General features: G+C 44.7%; 1 protein-coding gene and 1 pseudogene across 2 annotated transcripts; both read left to right on the forward strand.

Moving 5' to 3' along the window:
• Window positions 1-5597: 5597 nt before the first annotated feature.
• LOC308431304 (large ribosomal subunit protein eL42-like) lies at window positions 5598-5927 on the forward strand (annotated as a pseudogene). The gene has a single exon. The product of its transcript is annotated as a large ribosomal subunit protein eL42-like (transcript).
• A 4513-nt stretch (window positions 5928-10440) lies between these two features.
• On the forward strand, window positions 10441-14298 carry HSPA8 (heat shock protein family A (Hsp70) member 8). Its single transcript, XM_080929997.1, has 9 exons — window positions 10441-10530; window positions 11070-11279; window positions 11502-11707; window positions 11826-11978; window positions 12061-12616; window positions 12828-13030; window positions 13243-13441; window positions 13526-13758; window positions 14027-14298. Exons 2-9 carry the CDS (start codon window positions 11075-11077, stop codon window positions 14210-14212), a joined length of 1941 nt encoding a protein of 646 aa, XP_080786123.1. The 5' UTR covers window positions 10441-10530; window positions 11070-11074; the 3' UTR covers window positions 14213-14298.
• Window positions 14299-16217: the final 1919 nt, after the last annotated feature.

A 16217-nucleotide genomic window follows, 5' to 3' on the forward strand; every position in this document is an offset into this window, starting at 1 on the left:
AAGCAAGGCCAGAAACAAAGTCCTGAGATCCCTGTTTCTAAGGGCTTATCATCGATATCTGAGCCTACTTCCCTGTCCTAGCCCAATGTCAAATCCTTGCCAAGCAGCCCCAAAGGCTCTCCATAGTCTCACCCTCTCCAAATCTAAGTAAATTATATATTTTGTCTCAACTTCATACTCACATTAACTCTATAAAAAGATGTTTGCATTCATTCGCACTTTAAAAATAAGAAAACTAGGTGTTGGAGAGATGATTCAGCAGTTAAAAGCACTGACTGCTTTTGCAGAGGTCTGAGATTTGGTTCCTAGCACCATGCTATCTCACACTTGTTAACTCCAGTTCCAGGAGATACAGTGACCTCTTCTAGCCTCCATGGGCATGCCATATATGTGGTGCTCATAATCATACAATTATGTACATATATAAACATACATGTAAAAACATAAACAAATAAGAAGGCTGGTGGTACTGACATTCACCTTTAATCCCAGCATTGGGGAGGCAGAGGCAGTCAGATGTCTGAGTTTGAGGCCAACTTGGTCTACAGAGTTAGTTCAAGGACAGCCAGGGCTATACACAAAAATGCTGTCTCTAACAAGCCTTCAATAATGAAGAAGGAGGAGGAAGAGGAGGAGGAGAAGAGGAAAATGAAGAAGAGGAAGAGGAAAATGAAGAAGAAAAGAAGGAGAAGAAGCAACTAGCCATATGCCATTGCGTTCCATCAGACCTGCTAGATCCTGACTGACCGCTCTTCTTGTCCCTAAAACCCTTATATCCTTACCCAAAACCATGGGCTCACTTTCTCTCTGCTTGCTTTTTCACCCTTAAGCTCTTCACTCTACACACTGAAAATCATACCAACACACAATATTTGGGTTGCAAGTTAAGAGAAAAATTCCTATTTCTTTAATTGCCCATTTTTTTACACCAAAGTAACCACCAGCAGAGATGAAATAATCCCTATAATTTTTGGAGAGTGTGAAAAGAACAGTGTCTTGAACACATTGGGTTTAAGTTGGTAATCATACCTGAGGCATATCAATTTTATTAAAAATGTTTATAGAGCTCACACACTTGAGGGACGCTGTATTTAGATGTTATGATGCTTACATCTGTGTTTAATGGCTCATGTCAGTAATCCCATCACTTGGAAGGTTGGTAATATGACAACCACTGAGAGTTTGAGGCTAGCCTAAGGACCACAGGCCACTCTTCCAAGGGATCCAGGTTTGATTCCTGGCACCCACAGGTGTCTTACAACCATCTGTAACTCCAGATTCAGGAGATCTCACCTCTGGCTTTCTGAGATACTATGATGTGGTGTACAAACTTACATGTAGGTAGAACCCCCTTACAAATGAAATAAAAATAGGTCTGGGTGTGGTGGTACACATCCTTCATCTCTGTATTCCAGAGGCTGAGGCAGGTAGATCTCTGAGTTCAGGGCCAGCCTGGTCTATATAGCAAGCCCCAGGCCAGTCAAAACTACATAGAAATACCCTATCTCAAAAACAAATAAATCTAAAAAAGAGAAACAAAGTGAGTTCAGCTAGCATGGGCTACACAATGAGACCCTGTCTCAAAAACATAATGAGACAAAATCTCCATCTAAGAATTTTGTTTATAATTATTTAAGGCACTTTTCCCCTCCTCATCTCCTGTCTGCCTGACCAACCGATACCTAGGATTGGAAACCCATGGCCTAAGCAGAATTATGCAAGTGTTCTGCTACTATGCTACAAAGCCAGGCCTCTCTTGATTTATATCTGTGTTGTCACCATTGCCAGATAGAGACTTAAGAAACTTAAAAAAAAAAAAAAAAAGATTTATTTAGTGTATGTGAGTAACATTGTCTATCACTTCAGACCCACCACAAAAAGACATTGCATCCCATTACAGATGGTTGTGAGCCACCATGTAGTTGCTGGGAATTGAACTCAGGTCCCATGTATGACGTTGCCTGGTCTAAGCATTCCAAGACCACTATGCCTCAAGATCTGGATCAAAAGTGTGTGTCATCCCAAGTCAAGATCTGGGTCAGAAGCCCACATCTTCCAGCCTCAAGATCTGGATCACAACAAGGGTGCCCTCTATTTCTGAATTGTAGTTCATTCCAGATGTAGTCAAGTTGACAACCAAGAATAGGCATACATGTACATTGGTGTTTTACCTGCATGTGTGTCTGTGTGATAGTGTCAGATCCCCTGAAACAGGAGTCATAGAATAGCTATGAGCTGCCAAGTGGGTACAGGGAATTGAACCCAGGTCTTCTGAAAGAGTACCCAGTGCTCCTAACCACTGTACCCCCTCTCCAACCCCAAAGTGTTTCTTATTGTTTTTTGTTTTGTTTTGTTTTGAGACAGGGTTTCTCTGTGTAGTCCTGGCTGTCCTGGAACTCACTCTGTAGATCAGCCTGGTCTCGAACTCAGAGATCTGTCTGCCTCTCCCTCCCAAAGTCTGGTTAAAGGTGTGTGCCACCACTGCCCTGAGTTCAACCTGAATTCAACCTTTGGATCTCTTGTAAAGACAGAGAGAAGCTAGCCTGGTCTACATAGTAAGTACCAAGCTAGCCAAAGTTAGATAGACACACATTCTTTTAAAAAATGTGTGTGTGTGTGTGTGTGTGTGTGTCTATGTAGATGCTACTCCACTAAGCTGTCCTGATTTCTACACACAAGCCATGCACTTTCCTGATAACAAATTAAATATTCTGAAAATCTATAAGCTGCAAACACTCTTAGCTAAGAATTAAAGAATGAGCGGTGGGGTGAAGTAGATCTGACTTTGACACTCGGCTGAGGTGGAACGGATTTGTCTTTCAGGAGCCTTCCTGTCTGTCTGTATCTTAAGACAGGATAAGATCTTCCTAAAATAAACTGAACATGGTGGTAGCTACAGCTTTAATCCCAGCTCTTGATAGGCAGAGGCAGTGGATCTCTGTGAGCTGAGATCAGCTTGGTCTACATAGACTTCCAGGCCACAAAAGCTGCACAGTGAGACCCTGTTTCAAAGCAAGAACAGAACAACAAAGATCTGCCTGAAATAGTTGCCATTCAAGTCACATAAGGAAACACATGGATGTCAAATGTTTACTGTGTCCTTGCTTCACACACAAATAAAAGAGCCACAACCAGAACTTAGCCGGTTATAGAGCAGGCTGCTTTTAATGTTCAGTGCAGCTAAGTATTTGCTTTCCTTATTTTGTCTACTATGATGAAAGTAAACGATGTTAGGATGACTTACATGTTTAAGTGAAGGAATTTATACTTTGCTACAATTAGAAACGCAAACTACTAATATCAGTTTGACTCATTCTGGTTTCAATTTTCCTGAAGGAATGCAGCAATCACATTCAAGTCTTAGGCAATCAGGCTGCATGCTGAGGTTTTCAGTTTTGTCACCGGTTCCAAGAGTGGCTCTCTGAAGGAATTTCCATGTACAGTCTCCATTCTTTGATCCTGAATAGCTTACTGTCTGTCTTCTTTCTTCTACACCCCTCCTCTCCTTTTCCTCCAGAGGCAGGAGGATCTCCACTCAATCCTAGGTTGGCCTCAGGCTCCAGGCAATTTTGCCTCTCCCTCCCAAGTTTTGGGATTGTCCACTGTAGTCACTATCTCCAGCTGAATACTTTAGTTTTCCTTTGCTGGCTTTTTTTGGGGAGTGGGGGAAGGGGAAGGAGGGGTTGTTTTATTTTGAAACAGGGATTCAATATAGCTTTAGATAGCCTCAAACTTACTTTGTAGATGAGGCTGGCCTTACAAAGATACACCTGTGCCTTTTCTCCCCAGTGAGTGCCAGTATGTTAAGGGCATGTGCCACAATGCTGAGGCAGGAGGATCACAAGTATGAGGCCAGCCTTGCCTACATGGTGAGACCATCTCAAGTCTCAAGTTTCAAGGTGGGCTGGTGGCTCAGCTCAGCACCTGTTGCTCTTTCAGGGAATACAGGTCTCACACTGTGGCTTACAATTATCAGTAACTCCAGTTTCAGGGGATCCAAACTTTTTTGACCTCTGCAACACCAGGCATGCACATGATACATATAAATACATGAATACACTCATATACTTAAAAACATAAATTCTGAACTTAAACCCCTTAGAAAGGAAAAAAACAAACAAAAAAAAAAAAAACAAAAAAAACAAAAAAACAAAAAAACAAAAACAAAACCCAAGAGGCTGTCGACCTTTGGCTGATTTACTTAGTATGTGTATACTAGCTAATAACTTACAATGACCTGAGTAATTCCTTCGGAACGTTCTTTAATTGGTGGTACCACCACCGCCACACTACTCTTACGAAACAATTACCCATGATGACATAGCAGAACAATTTTACAGATTAATGCCTGTAAAGCCTGCTTGTACTGGACCTGGTAGTTCAAGCTTGTGATCCAAGGAACTCACAGGATGAGACAGACTGAAAGTTGAAGGTCTCCAAGGGCTGCAGACAGCTCAGGCCAGCCTAGGCAGTTTGGTAAGATCTTGTGTCAGAACTTTAAAGGATACTCCAGATGAGTAACTGCAATCTGAGACGGCATATGCCTATGAATTCCATCTGTGTTCTACACACAGTACACATTTGGGGCACCCTGGCCTTTCGGTCCTGCCTGCCTTACTAGACAAGCATTAAATCGTAAGGGCATGACAAATTCAGAATTTCCATGAATTAAGTGTTCCATAAACGAAATGTCCTAAATATTCGGACACTTCCAGATTTAAGAACCCCAAGGGACTCAAAGGAAACCAAAGGATAAACAAAGTTTTTTTTTTTTGTTTTGTTTTTTTTTAAAGCCTGGCACAATTCATTTAAGAAATGTTAAATGTTAAGCTACGACTCTGAAGGCTTTGCTTCTATAGGAAGAGAAGCAGAGATTGTAAGTGTTATACACACTTGTAATCACAGAACAGAGGCAGGAGAGTTGCTATGAGTGTGAGACCACACTAGAGAATGCCTGGAATTTAAATTCAGATATAACTGTAAAGTCCAGGCTCTTCCCACTCCCTGCCACGGCTCACCCCAGGACAATACGCGCCATACTGATAAGACATTCCAGGGCTGCCTAATGTTTCCTGGATTTCAGGATTCTGAGGAACTATGAAAGCCACACCAATCTGATCTACAGTTGATTTGCTTTATTTCCCTTTTCTGTGAATGTTGGGATTTTAGGTAGGATAAAACAAATGTTTTAAAAAGACAGACACTCCAGCCAACCTGAGTTTAAACTCCTGATTCCAGGAAAGCACGCTTCTCACAAAGGACTCCCTTCACTCAGTTCCAGAAGAGAAGAGAAAACACAAGATGAAGTGCTTGGTGCAGAGCCCGTTTCTGCTTCAAGGAAGTGAGCTGCCCGGGATGCCACAGAAAGTCCATGGTCTTCAGTCAGGCACAGACACAGACAGTCTTATGTGTCGCCTGCTCCGCTGGCCTCAGTGGGCTTCAGGAGGAAGGACAAGGCTTACTGAAGGAAGTTCCCTCTGGAGGAAGCAGAGCTAAAAACTGATAAGAGGGAAGCCATCCCAATAAACAGTTTAGACAAAAACAAAGGAACAGAAACCCTGATTTAGCTTTTCTGAGCTGATAGCACTCCTGCAAACATGGTGAACATTCCTAAGACCCGCCGGAAGTTCTGCAAGAAATGTGGGAAGCACCAACCCCACAAGGTGACACTGTACAAGAAGGGCAAGGACTCTGTATGCCCAGGGAAAGCGGCGTTATGACAGGAAACAGAGTGGCTATGGTGGGCAGACTAAGCCCATTTTCCGCAAAAAGGCTAAAACTACAAAGAAGATCGTGCTGAGACTGGAGTGCGTTGAGCCTAACTGCAGATCTAAGAGGATGCTGGCTATTAAGAGATGCAAGCATTTTGAACTGGGAGGTGACAAGAAGAGAAAGGGCCAAGTGATCCAGTTCTGAGCCGATTTTATTATGAAGAAAATAAAATTTTGACCTTTCACCCTCAAAAAAAAAAAAAAAGAAAAAAAAAAAAAAAACAAAACCCTGATTTGACTATGACCTTGTGGCTTACCATTTTAATTATTTAGCCTTTCCTCATCTACAAAATGAAAAGCATGCCAATTCCTCCTTCTTAAGATTTGAGGTAAATGTGTTGTTTGAGTTGTAGCTCACTTCAAATCCTCTTGCCCCTGCGTTCTGAGTGCAGACTTGTGCTCCTCCTATACTTGACCTTGTAATGAAAATCAAACCAGCTGTGTATACCATACACTGAAAATAGAGTTTAGCTGTGTTTTATGCCACATGACAGGCACACCACAGTGTAAACCACTATTTGCTTTCGAGTCAGAATCCCATGTTCCAAACTTCCCCATTACAAGTCCCAAGCACCCAAGCCTTGATTTTTTTTTTTTTTTTTTTTTTTTTGTTTTTTAGAGAAGATATGTTGATTAGTTTTTTTTGGGGGGGGGAGGTGAGGGGTGGTCATTTTGTCAACCTAACACAAGCTAGAGTCATCTGAGAAGCGGGAATGTCAATTGAGAAATTACCTCCATCAGAACAGTGTGTAGCCAAGTTTGTGAGACATTTTATTAATAATTGATATGGAAGGCCCCAGCCCACTGTGGGTAGTACCACCCTTGGGCAGGTGGTCCTGAGTCTTCTGAAAAACAAACTGAGCAAGGCATGGAGAGCAAGCCAGTGAACAGGACACCCCTAGTGTCTGCTTCAGTCCGACCTCCAGGATCCTGCCTTGGTTTCCCTTTTGATGGATTATAAGTTATATGAAAAAACCCTTTCTTTCTCATGCTGCTTTTGGTCACAGTGTCTGTCACAGTGATAGAAAGCAAATTAGGACAGAGGGTTGGTCTCACTGTGTGGACTTGGTTGGCTTTAGACTTAAAATGACCCATAGGCCTCTGCCTCCTATGTGCTAGGAATTGCGGGTGTACAAACACCCTGTTTTTAGTTTTTAAACAGTCTCAATGGGTAGCCCAAGGGGGCCTAGAACTAGCATCTTTTTTTTTTTTTTTTTTTTTCTGGTCTTCACCTCCTAGGTACTGGGGTTATAAGTCTACATCACTATGGTTGGTTTATTTCAGATCTTGAATAAGTAAATTTTCTGTTTGAAACTCTGAGCATCTAGAAGCAAAGGAACAACATTCATTATATTTCCTGCTTTTATTTGGTCAATAATTTTATTTTTTATAATGAAAGGAGCACTCAAGCTATGATGTATGTGTGGAGGTCAGAGTACAACACCGAAGGATCAGTTTGGATGTTCTGTCTTCCTTCCTTTCTTTCCAAAGCTTCCAAGAATCAAATTCATGTCTTCAGGCTTGCAATGACAAGCACTTTACCCATTGAGCTATCTTGTAGGGGTTTTGTGCTTTTGATAGACAGTAAAAACAGCTCAAGTCCTAGAGCACATTTTGAGTGACCAAGGCAGAGGTTAATTCTTTTGACTAAAAACTATTTGTGAGCATGTTGTGTATGTATGTGTGGTGTGTATGTGTAAGGGTATGTGCCTGTGAGGTTTTGGGAATCACACTAGACCAGAGTTCCACTTTATCATCTCTGAGACTGGACTTTACCAGTCATTAATCTGGCCAGAAGCCCTAGAAATTTATACCTTACCTCCATCTACAACTAGTCTTACGCAATCTGATACCCTCACACATAGATACAGCAATTAAAAGAAACCTTTTTTAAAAAGATCCCCATTCCACTTTCAGGACTTCTGTTTTTACTTTGTGACCCACAGGACCTAATGCAGGCTGCCTTTATGGGCCCAAGTGTGGACTTACCAGCTGGAGCAAGGCTTACTCACCAACTATCAAACCATTTGTTCCCTTTGGGCCCCTCCCCAGTCTGTGACTATTTAGAGGATCAGTCTTGTGCAGCTCCCATGCAGCAGTGGCAGCCACTGACTTGACCGGTGCCACTGCCATGCCATGCCCCGGACTTCCTGTGCCTATCATCTGGCTTTCTTTTTTCAACTCCCAGTTCCCTCATGTTTCCTGAGTCTGGGAGGTGATCCTACATCCCTTTAGGGGTGGGCACTCAGCAGTCCATTGTAACCACCATTCTCTGCAAAGAGAAGCTTTTGCAGATCAAGGCAGCACTAATCTATAACCCCCTGTCCTGCAGGTCCTGAGATCTCCCCTCCCCCTTTCTGTCTCTTGATAAGTTAGATTATAGGTTGGCTCCTTAAATGCCTTGGCCGGAACTGTCATCTGATAAAGTGAAGCCTGGAGCCACTAAGACTGCACCAGAGAGTAAAGTCTTCTCCTTGTGAATGGGGTTTCTGGTGAGATTCCTGGGAGGTATCCGCCTCATGGCTAGGAAGGTAGAGGGGCACTAAAGAGTAGCTAATTTTGCTGGAATTCTCGTTTTCTACTGTCAAGAGCTTCAGTTGCTTTTCCAGGAGCTGTTTTCCCTTCTCCTAGCCTCAGCATTTCCTGTCTTCCTGTCCTGCCTTGATTTGAGTTTCAGGCAAGCCTTTGATTAGGGCCGGGCAGGCAGGCCTTGAGCTTTCTTCCTGTTTCAGCCTCTGGAGTAGCAAGGGTCACAGTCCTGCACCACCCACCTCCCAGAAAGAATGCTTGTGAAACAGACTCAGGCTCTAAATTTTCTTAATTTTATTTACAGACTGACAGTCTCATATATTTCAACTCTGTCTAGCAGAACTTTTGATCTGTCTCCTGAGTACTAAGTAAAAGCTTGAACTGCCACACCCAGTTAAACATTAGCTAAAAAAAAAAAAAAAAAAAAACGTGGAGGGGGTGATTCCAGGAAAAACCAGTTGTGCCTTTTCCTACAAGTGATGTCTCTGTGTCACTTTTCCTCAGGTTTCTAAGATGGGGGTAATACATACCTTAGAAAAGTGTCTTGATAATCAAATCATGTAAAAAGCCTTTACCTGTAATGTACACATTACCTTTGCATGAAAAGCATTGTATTAAAACGAACTTCTTGAACTGTAACAGAGTTAAAGTACATCCCTCTATGAACTCCAAGCCAACATTCCTCCCAAGATACAAATATCAGGAAAAAAAAATTATGGCTTTGTCTTAGTGATTACTAGCTTTTGACAAGGACAAAGAGTCCCTGGCCTTCTGCTAGCTAGCCTTCCTCACAAGGTCTGGAGACCTTCCAAATCAAACGCTGCAACTAAAAGTAGTTGCAGTAGTCTTAAAAACAAAACAAAAAAACCAAACCTGTCTAAGTAATAAATAGCTGCGATCCCTGCCTATTTGAAAGGACACGTGGAAAGTGCTAGAGGGACCGGCTTGGTGTGACAAGGCCCGGAACGCCCTGCCATCATGCACTGCGGTTTCATAGTCTAAGCACCGGCTCCGGCCATTGGCTCAGTCACGTTTTCAAGGACTCTGTGCGGTCGGGCGCTTAATTTTTGGTAAAAGTCAAGTCAGGAGAGACATTACCTCATGTTGCTGAAAATAAAAGGTCGAGATCACTAGATCAAGGACACGGGGCTGCCGGAAACGAGGATGGTCAATGCCTAGCTCACCCAAAGGGGGAATTATCCCTTTGTACATTTATCCCATAAAGTACTAATAATTCTGGTGGGGCAGAGAGGGGACAGAGGCCATGCTGTCCTAGTCCGGAGGCGGGGAGGGGCGATCGGCTGAGGGGCTAGCAAAGAGGACTGGGCTATTTCTTTCAGAGGATCACAAACCAGGATCCTGGTGACATGGGACAAGTCAGGCATATCGAGCCTCCGCACTGGGGGATCCAGTTGTTCCATTTTGCTGGAGAGGGGAACTGAAGGGAGATCGCGCCGCGGTCTAGCCTCCCACAAGCGAGGCGCCACGAAACAAGCCTAGCAGTGCTCCTGACTCTCGGGCTCGGAAAACCGTGGGTGGAAGAAGCCTGAGGCCGGGAAACTGATGGACTTGGGGGAGAAGGACCGAGGGTCGAGTGGGGGAGGGGCGCAACAACCTTCGCAGCCATTTTGTCCTCGCCCCACTTCCGTCTTCTCTTCCCAGACTCCCCTCCCTCAGGCTCTTCTTTCAGGCCGCTCAGGGTCCCGAGAGGCCCAGATCGCGCCGAACACTGCTGCCATTGGTCCGTTGCGAATGTACCCGCCCTCCCGCATGGGCATCCTTCCGCCCCCTCCCGCCTGCGCGGACGGGTTGCGCATGCGTCCTCGCTGCCGACTCTCTCCCTTCCCCCACGAGCTCTGAGTGACAGAGGGCTCCCGCGCGCGGGCTCTCGGCGCCCCGCCCTCCCCTTTCCCCCCGGGCCGTTCCGAGAGCGGGGGCGAGCGTGAAAGTTCCAGAACGCTGCGGTCGTGCGTCATCGCGAGGTGGGGCGGGGTGGAGGCGGGTCCTAGGTGAGCGTTCTGCTTGTTCATTAGTGCACCCAGAAGGGCCTGGTGGCCCATTGGCTAAGGAGCTATGATCGGCATTGGGATGGGGCGGCACCCTTCTGGAAGGTTCTAAGACAGGGTATAAGAGAGAGTGGAGCGGGCGGAAACCGGTCTCATTGAACGCGGAGCCAGCTCTCAGGCATTTGTCAGGTCTCGTCGTCAGCGCAGTCGGGCCTACACGCAAGGTGAGGCATGGGGTTCGGGTGTTTGTGGGCCGCCGATGTGATGCAGGCATCGGTAGGACACCTAGGAAGCCGATGCGGCCAGGGGCGGAAGCTGCAGCTGAAGGGGAGGATGGGCTGAGTCAGGGCGGCGCCGCCATGGCCTTGAGGATCCGCATGGCGGGGGAGGGGAGCCGCAAGAGCCGGGGCCTATTTTTTTCTTTTATCCAGTTTGGGGCTTAAAGGAGGCTTTCTGCCTGGCGCCCGCGGGTCAGGGGTTCCAGGATTGGAAAAAGCGATCCTGCCTCCCGCAGTGCGCGATCCTGGGGGTGGAGGGAGCGATCGGAGGTGACCACGTGTTCAGCCATTGTCGCAGACCTGTAGGACAGATGGTTCCTTGAGCCTCAGGCGCGCAGTGCCAAGCTTGGCACGGCCACCCTAACTGCAGCAGCGCTGCCATAAGCCTTCCTTCCGCGTGGCTTCAGGTGAAAGGTCTGGGCCACCGAGTCCGAGACCCACTGCAGTCTGGGAGTGACGTCTTGTCCTCTTTTCCTTCCTTGTAGCAACCATGTCTAAGGGACCTGCAGTTGGCATTGATCTTGGCACCACCTACTCCTGTGTGGGTGTCTTCCAGCATGGGAAGGTGGAAATCATTGCCAATGACCAGGGTAACCGCACCACACCGAGCTATGTTGCTTTCACTGACACAGAAAGATTAATTGGGGATGCGGCCAAGAACCAGGTTGCAATGAACCCCACCAACACAGTTTTTGGTAAGTCGTCAGTATTTTTGTGCTATTGGTGTTTGATTAAAAGGGGCTGGGTGGCAGGAAATTTGGAATGTAGAGATTGCAACTGTTAATTGCCAATGCGGTGGTACAATGGGCCATTGATTGCTTTCTGCACCGGAGCTTGTACCCATTTAAACCAGATGGTCATCCTTGGGATTTTTTTTTCTGCAGCTAGTCACTAAGGTTCAATTTAATGTTTTACAGATGCCAAACGTCTGATCGGACGTAGGTTTGATGATGCTGTTGTTCAGTCTGATATGAAGCACTGGCCCTTCATGGTGGTGAATGATGCAGGCCGGCCCAAGGTCCAAGTCGAATACAAGGGGGAGACAAAAAGTTTCTACCCAGAGGAAGTTTCCTCAATGGTTCTGACAAAGATGAAGGAAATTGCAGAAGCTTACCTTGGAAAGGTTGGTTTTTTAATAGGTGTCAGTAACTAGATGGGCTCTTTCCCCCTCTTAAATTTTAGCTTCAACATCCTGGTCAGGGCTGGAATGCTAACCAAACTGTTGTGTAATTATTTTCTAGACTGTTACCAATGCTGTGGTCACAGTGCCAGCTTACTTCAATGACTCTCAGCGGCAGGCAACAAAAGATGCTGGAACTATTGCTGGCCTCAATGTACTTCGAATTATCAATGAACCAACCGCTGCTGCTATTGCTTATGGTTTAGATAAGAAGGTGAGTATCAAGTGTGATTTTTGTTTATAGTTAATTTGCCAGGAATATGCCTTGAGCTAAGAAATACTTTTCTCTCTGGCAGGTTGGAGCTGAAAGGAATGTGTTGATTTTTGACTTGGGAGGTGGCACTTTTGATGTGTCAATCCTCACTATTGAGGATGGAATTTTTGAAGTCAAATCAACAGCTGGAGACACCCACTTGGGTGGAGAAGACTTTGACAACCGCATGGTCAACCATTTCATTGCTGAGTTTAAGCGGAAGCACAAGAAGGACATCAGCGAGAACAAGAGAGCTGTCCGGCGTCTGCGCACTGCCTGTGAGCGGGCCAAGCGCACACTGTCCTCCAGTACCCAGGCCAGTATTGAGATTGATTCTCTCTATGAGGGAATTGACTTCTATACCTCCATTACCCGTGCTCGATTTGAGGAGTTGAATGCTGACCTGTTCCGTGGCACACTGGACCCTGTGGAGAAGGCCCTTCGAGATGCCAAACTAGACAAGTCGCAGATCCACGATATTGTCTTGGTGGGTGGTTCTACCAGAATCCCTAAGATTCAGAAACTTCTGCAAGACTTCTTCAATGGAAAAGAACTAAATAAGAGCATTAACCCAGATGAAGCTGTTGCCTATGGTGCAGGTAAGTACAGTTTTCAGCAAGTCTCAGTAAAGAGGCCTAGAGCCCTGTAAGATTCGCTGTGATGATGGATTCCAAAACCATTCGTAGTTTCCACCAGAAATACTGTGTTGGCTAGTTCCTTCCTTGGATGTCTGAGCGAATGAAATACATTTAAGAGATTTAAGTTACATTACTTGAGTTATTTCTAACATGTTTTTTATTTTTCTTGCAGCTGTCCAGGCAGCCATTCTATCTGGAGATAAGTCTGAGAATGTTCAGGATCTGCTGCTCTTGGATGTCACTCCTCTTTCCCTTGGTATTGAGACTGCTGGCGGAGTCATGACTGTCCTCATCAAGCGCAATACCACCATTCCCACCAAGCAGACACAGACTTTCACCACCTACTCTGACAACCAGCCCGGTGTACTCATCCAGGTGTGTTCCTAGAATTTTGTCTAGTTTGTATAGAAAACCTGGGGAAGTTTTTCGCTGTGATGATGGATTCCAAAACCATTCGTAGTTTCCACCAGAAATTCTGTGTTGGCTAGTTCCTTCCTTGGATGTCTGAGCGACTGATCTTCCCCAAATTGGGCTTAAGTCACAGTAGAGACTTCTAAATGTCTTAATTTCATTTGCTTTTCTTTAAGGTGTATGAAGGTGAAAGGGCCATGACCAAGGATAACAACCTGCTTGGAAAGTTTGAGCTCACAGGCATACCTCCTGCACCCCGTGGGGTGCCTCAGATTGAGGTTACTTTTGACATTGATGCCAATGGCATCCTCAATGTTTCTGCTGTAGACAAGAGCACAGGAAAGGAGAACAAGATCACCATCACCAATGACAAGGGTAAGTGGACATGCTAATTATTCTGAATGGAACAATATTTTTACCTTTAAAAGATACCTTCATGACATTGTAACTTTCTATTAGGCCGCTTGAGTAAGGAGGATATTGAGCGCATGGTCCAAGAAGCTGAGAAGTACAAGGCTGAGGATGAGAAGCAGAGAGATAAGGTTTCCTCTAAGAATTCACTGGAGTCTTACGCCTTCAACATGAAAGCAACTGTTGAAGATGAGAAACTTCAAGGCAAGATCAATGATGAGGACAAACAGAAGATTCTTGACAAGTGCAATGAAATCATCAGCTGGCTGGATAAGAATCAGGTACATGATCTTTTGCCAATAAGAGGAAGTAGATGTTCAGTCAGGACAGGGATAATAAAGGGGGTCACTATGATGAATGGTCCAAAACATTCGCGGTTTCCACCAGAATGGACAAGTGTTGGCAGTTACCTTCCTTGGATGTCTGAGTGACTCAATAGCTGAGGAACAGGGTTCTTTAATATGTAGATTTAGTATTTGGCAACCCACCCCCCACAGCACAGAAAAGTAACTGGGAATCTTTTAATTTGTTTTTTTTTTTCCCTTCTAGACTGCAGAGAAGGAAGAATTTGAGCATCAGCAGAAAGAACTGGAGAAAGTCTGCAATCCTATCATTACCAAGCTGTACCAGAGTGCTGGTGGCATGCCTGGAGGAATGCCTGGTGGCTTCCCTGGTGGTGGAGCTCCTCCATCTGGTGGTGCTTCTTCAGGCCCCACCATTGAAGAAGTGGATTAAGTCAGTCCAAGTAGAGGGTATAGCATTGTTCCACAGGGACCCAAAACAAGTAATATGGAATAATAAAACTATTTAAATTGGCACCATCCAGTTGTCCTGACTGAGTTAAATAAAACACTGAGCTGGCCTGGGACTGTTCCTAAATAAAGTCAAGCCTTGAACTAGTGGGGTTGACTGGCAAGGCGTAACACTTGACCAGCTTAACAATGGGGTTCTGGTTCTTAGCTATGAAATCTGGGCAAAGACTACATGGTGGACTATATATTTAACCCATAAATTAGCCATTGCAGACCTCCCATCTTCCAAGTGTTGTGTAACTTAGTGTTGAGCTCTGCCACCTAGTGGCCAGCCTTAAGTGGTCTACACCTAGCCTAGTTGCTTGGGGGGTTAGGTTTACAAGTTCTATGTAAGCCTTGAAGTGAGTACTGCAGCCTATGGCACCTGTTGTGGAAGGTTCGGATCCCTGGTGCTGGGATTAAAGGCACATACACAGTAAAACAGACTTTGGAACCATAGTACTATCAGTGAAAACCTGGGGAGATACTTTGTAATTAAAAGTACCTAGGGTACTTAGGTACAGATAGGCAACTGCAAGGAGATTTATACTGTAGTGTCCAACTGAAACCCAGGGTGGTTGCTGTTCTCTTGGTATAAGGACTTTGAAAAATGCTCTAAAGAGCATTTTCTATTTTTAAATAATCTGGGTATGGTCAGAATAGATCTGCGAATCTTCCCTATAGGTTCTGGGTGTTAAAGGTAGGCCAGTAGGCTTAGTAGCACACAGCTCTAACCTGTCCCTAAGTCAAGCCTTGACTACTTAGCAAAATCTGTTTTGTACAAAATGGTGAGAAACAGATTTTGCTGTATTGGCTTTTGTGATCTAGCCCTAGATTGGAGTAGTTTTAGGTGGAAGACATTGCAGAGTGTTGAAAAGACTGGCTTAAAAGTGAACTGATTTTGTAAGTGAAAGATGTTAAGTGTAGGGACCATTGCTTTCAGTTTTGGTTTCCAAGTCCATATTCACAAGGAGGCAAAATTCAAGCTATTTTCAGGTTTGCCTGGAAATTACTGAGGTCACTGACATTCACTACCATGACAGTCTCAGTTAAAATCATTTCAGTGCTATATTTTATAAGTAACATTCACTCTTAAGGGAAATACTTGTGCTATGAGCCATAGCAATAGTTTCCAATAGCAGTTCAATATTTCAATGTAATGATTCTTGGTCCTAGGCTTATAGGTGGGGCCATGTGTAGCACTTTTACATGGAAAGTTGTTTTACAAATTTCCCTGTGCACAGAATTGAGACATTTGTCCAGCAGATGGCAGTAGTTAATTACAACTGCAAAGCTTTTTTTTTTTTTTTTTTTTTTTTTCCCCAAGGTAGGATTTTCTGCATAGTCTTCAAACTCAACTCCTACCTCTGCCTCCTGAGTGTTAACATTAACAGCATGAGCTACGGCCCCACTGGAGTTGGGTTTTTTTGTTTTGTTTCTGGATTTTTTTGTTTTTGTCAAGTGGGAGCTGCCTTTCACTTATTGGCAGCATGGCAAAGGGTAGTAACTAGTGACAGACTGGTCCCATGTCAGCATGGCTATTTGATGTTTTGGTAATGGTGTGGGGGCTGGCTTGAGTAGCTTATTTAGTGTGTATGAGGATAGAAGAGTATAAAAAAAGAGGGTGGGGGGAACAAAGGCTCTGTGTCTTTTATGTAACAACTTTTGGACTATACTCATTTCACTCGTTTCTGAGCTAGTTGGCAAGACTGTTGGGCACTGTGGCTCAGCTTAAGTGATAATGCTTGGTCAGTAGGATTCAGTCTTGGCACCACACAAAACTTGTGTGGTGCATAAGTATGGTAGACTTGAAGGGAAAGGGTCAGAAGAAAATAGTTACAGGTCAGCCTCCGCTCTAGCGACCAACTCTCTAAGACAAGAGCTGTAACAGTTCATATACCATCTGCTCTATTTCTGGGGTGGGGGCTGTCAATATTTTGTGTATATTC

Source organism: Micromys minutus, assembly GCF_963924665.1.
Source record: "Micromys minutus genome assembly, chromosome: 16".
NCBI classification, from domain to species: Eukaryota; Metazoa; Chordata; class Mammalia; order Rodentia; family Muridae; genus Micromys; species Micromys minutus.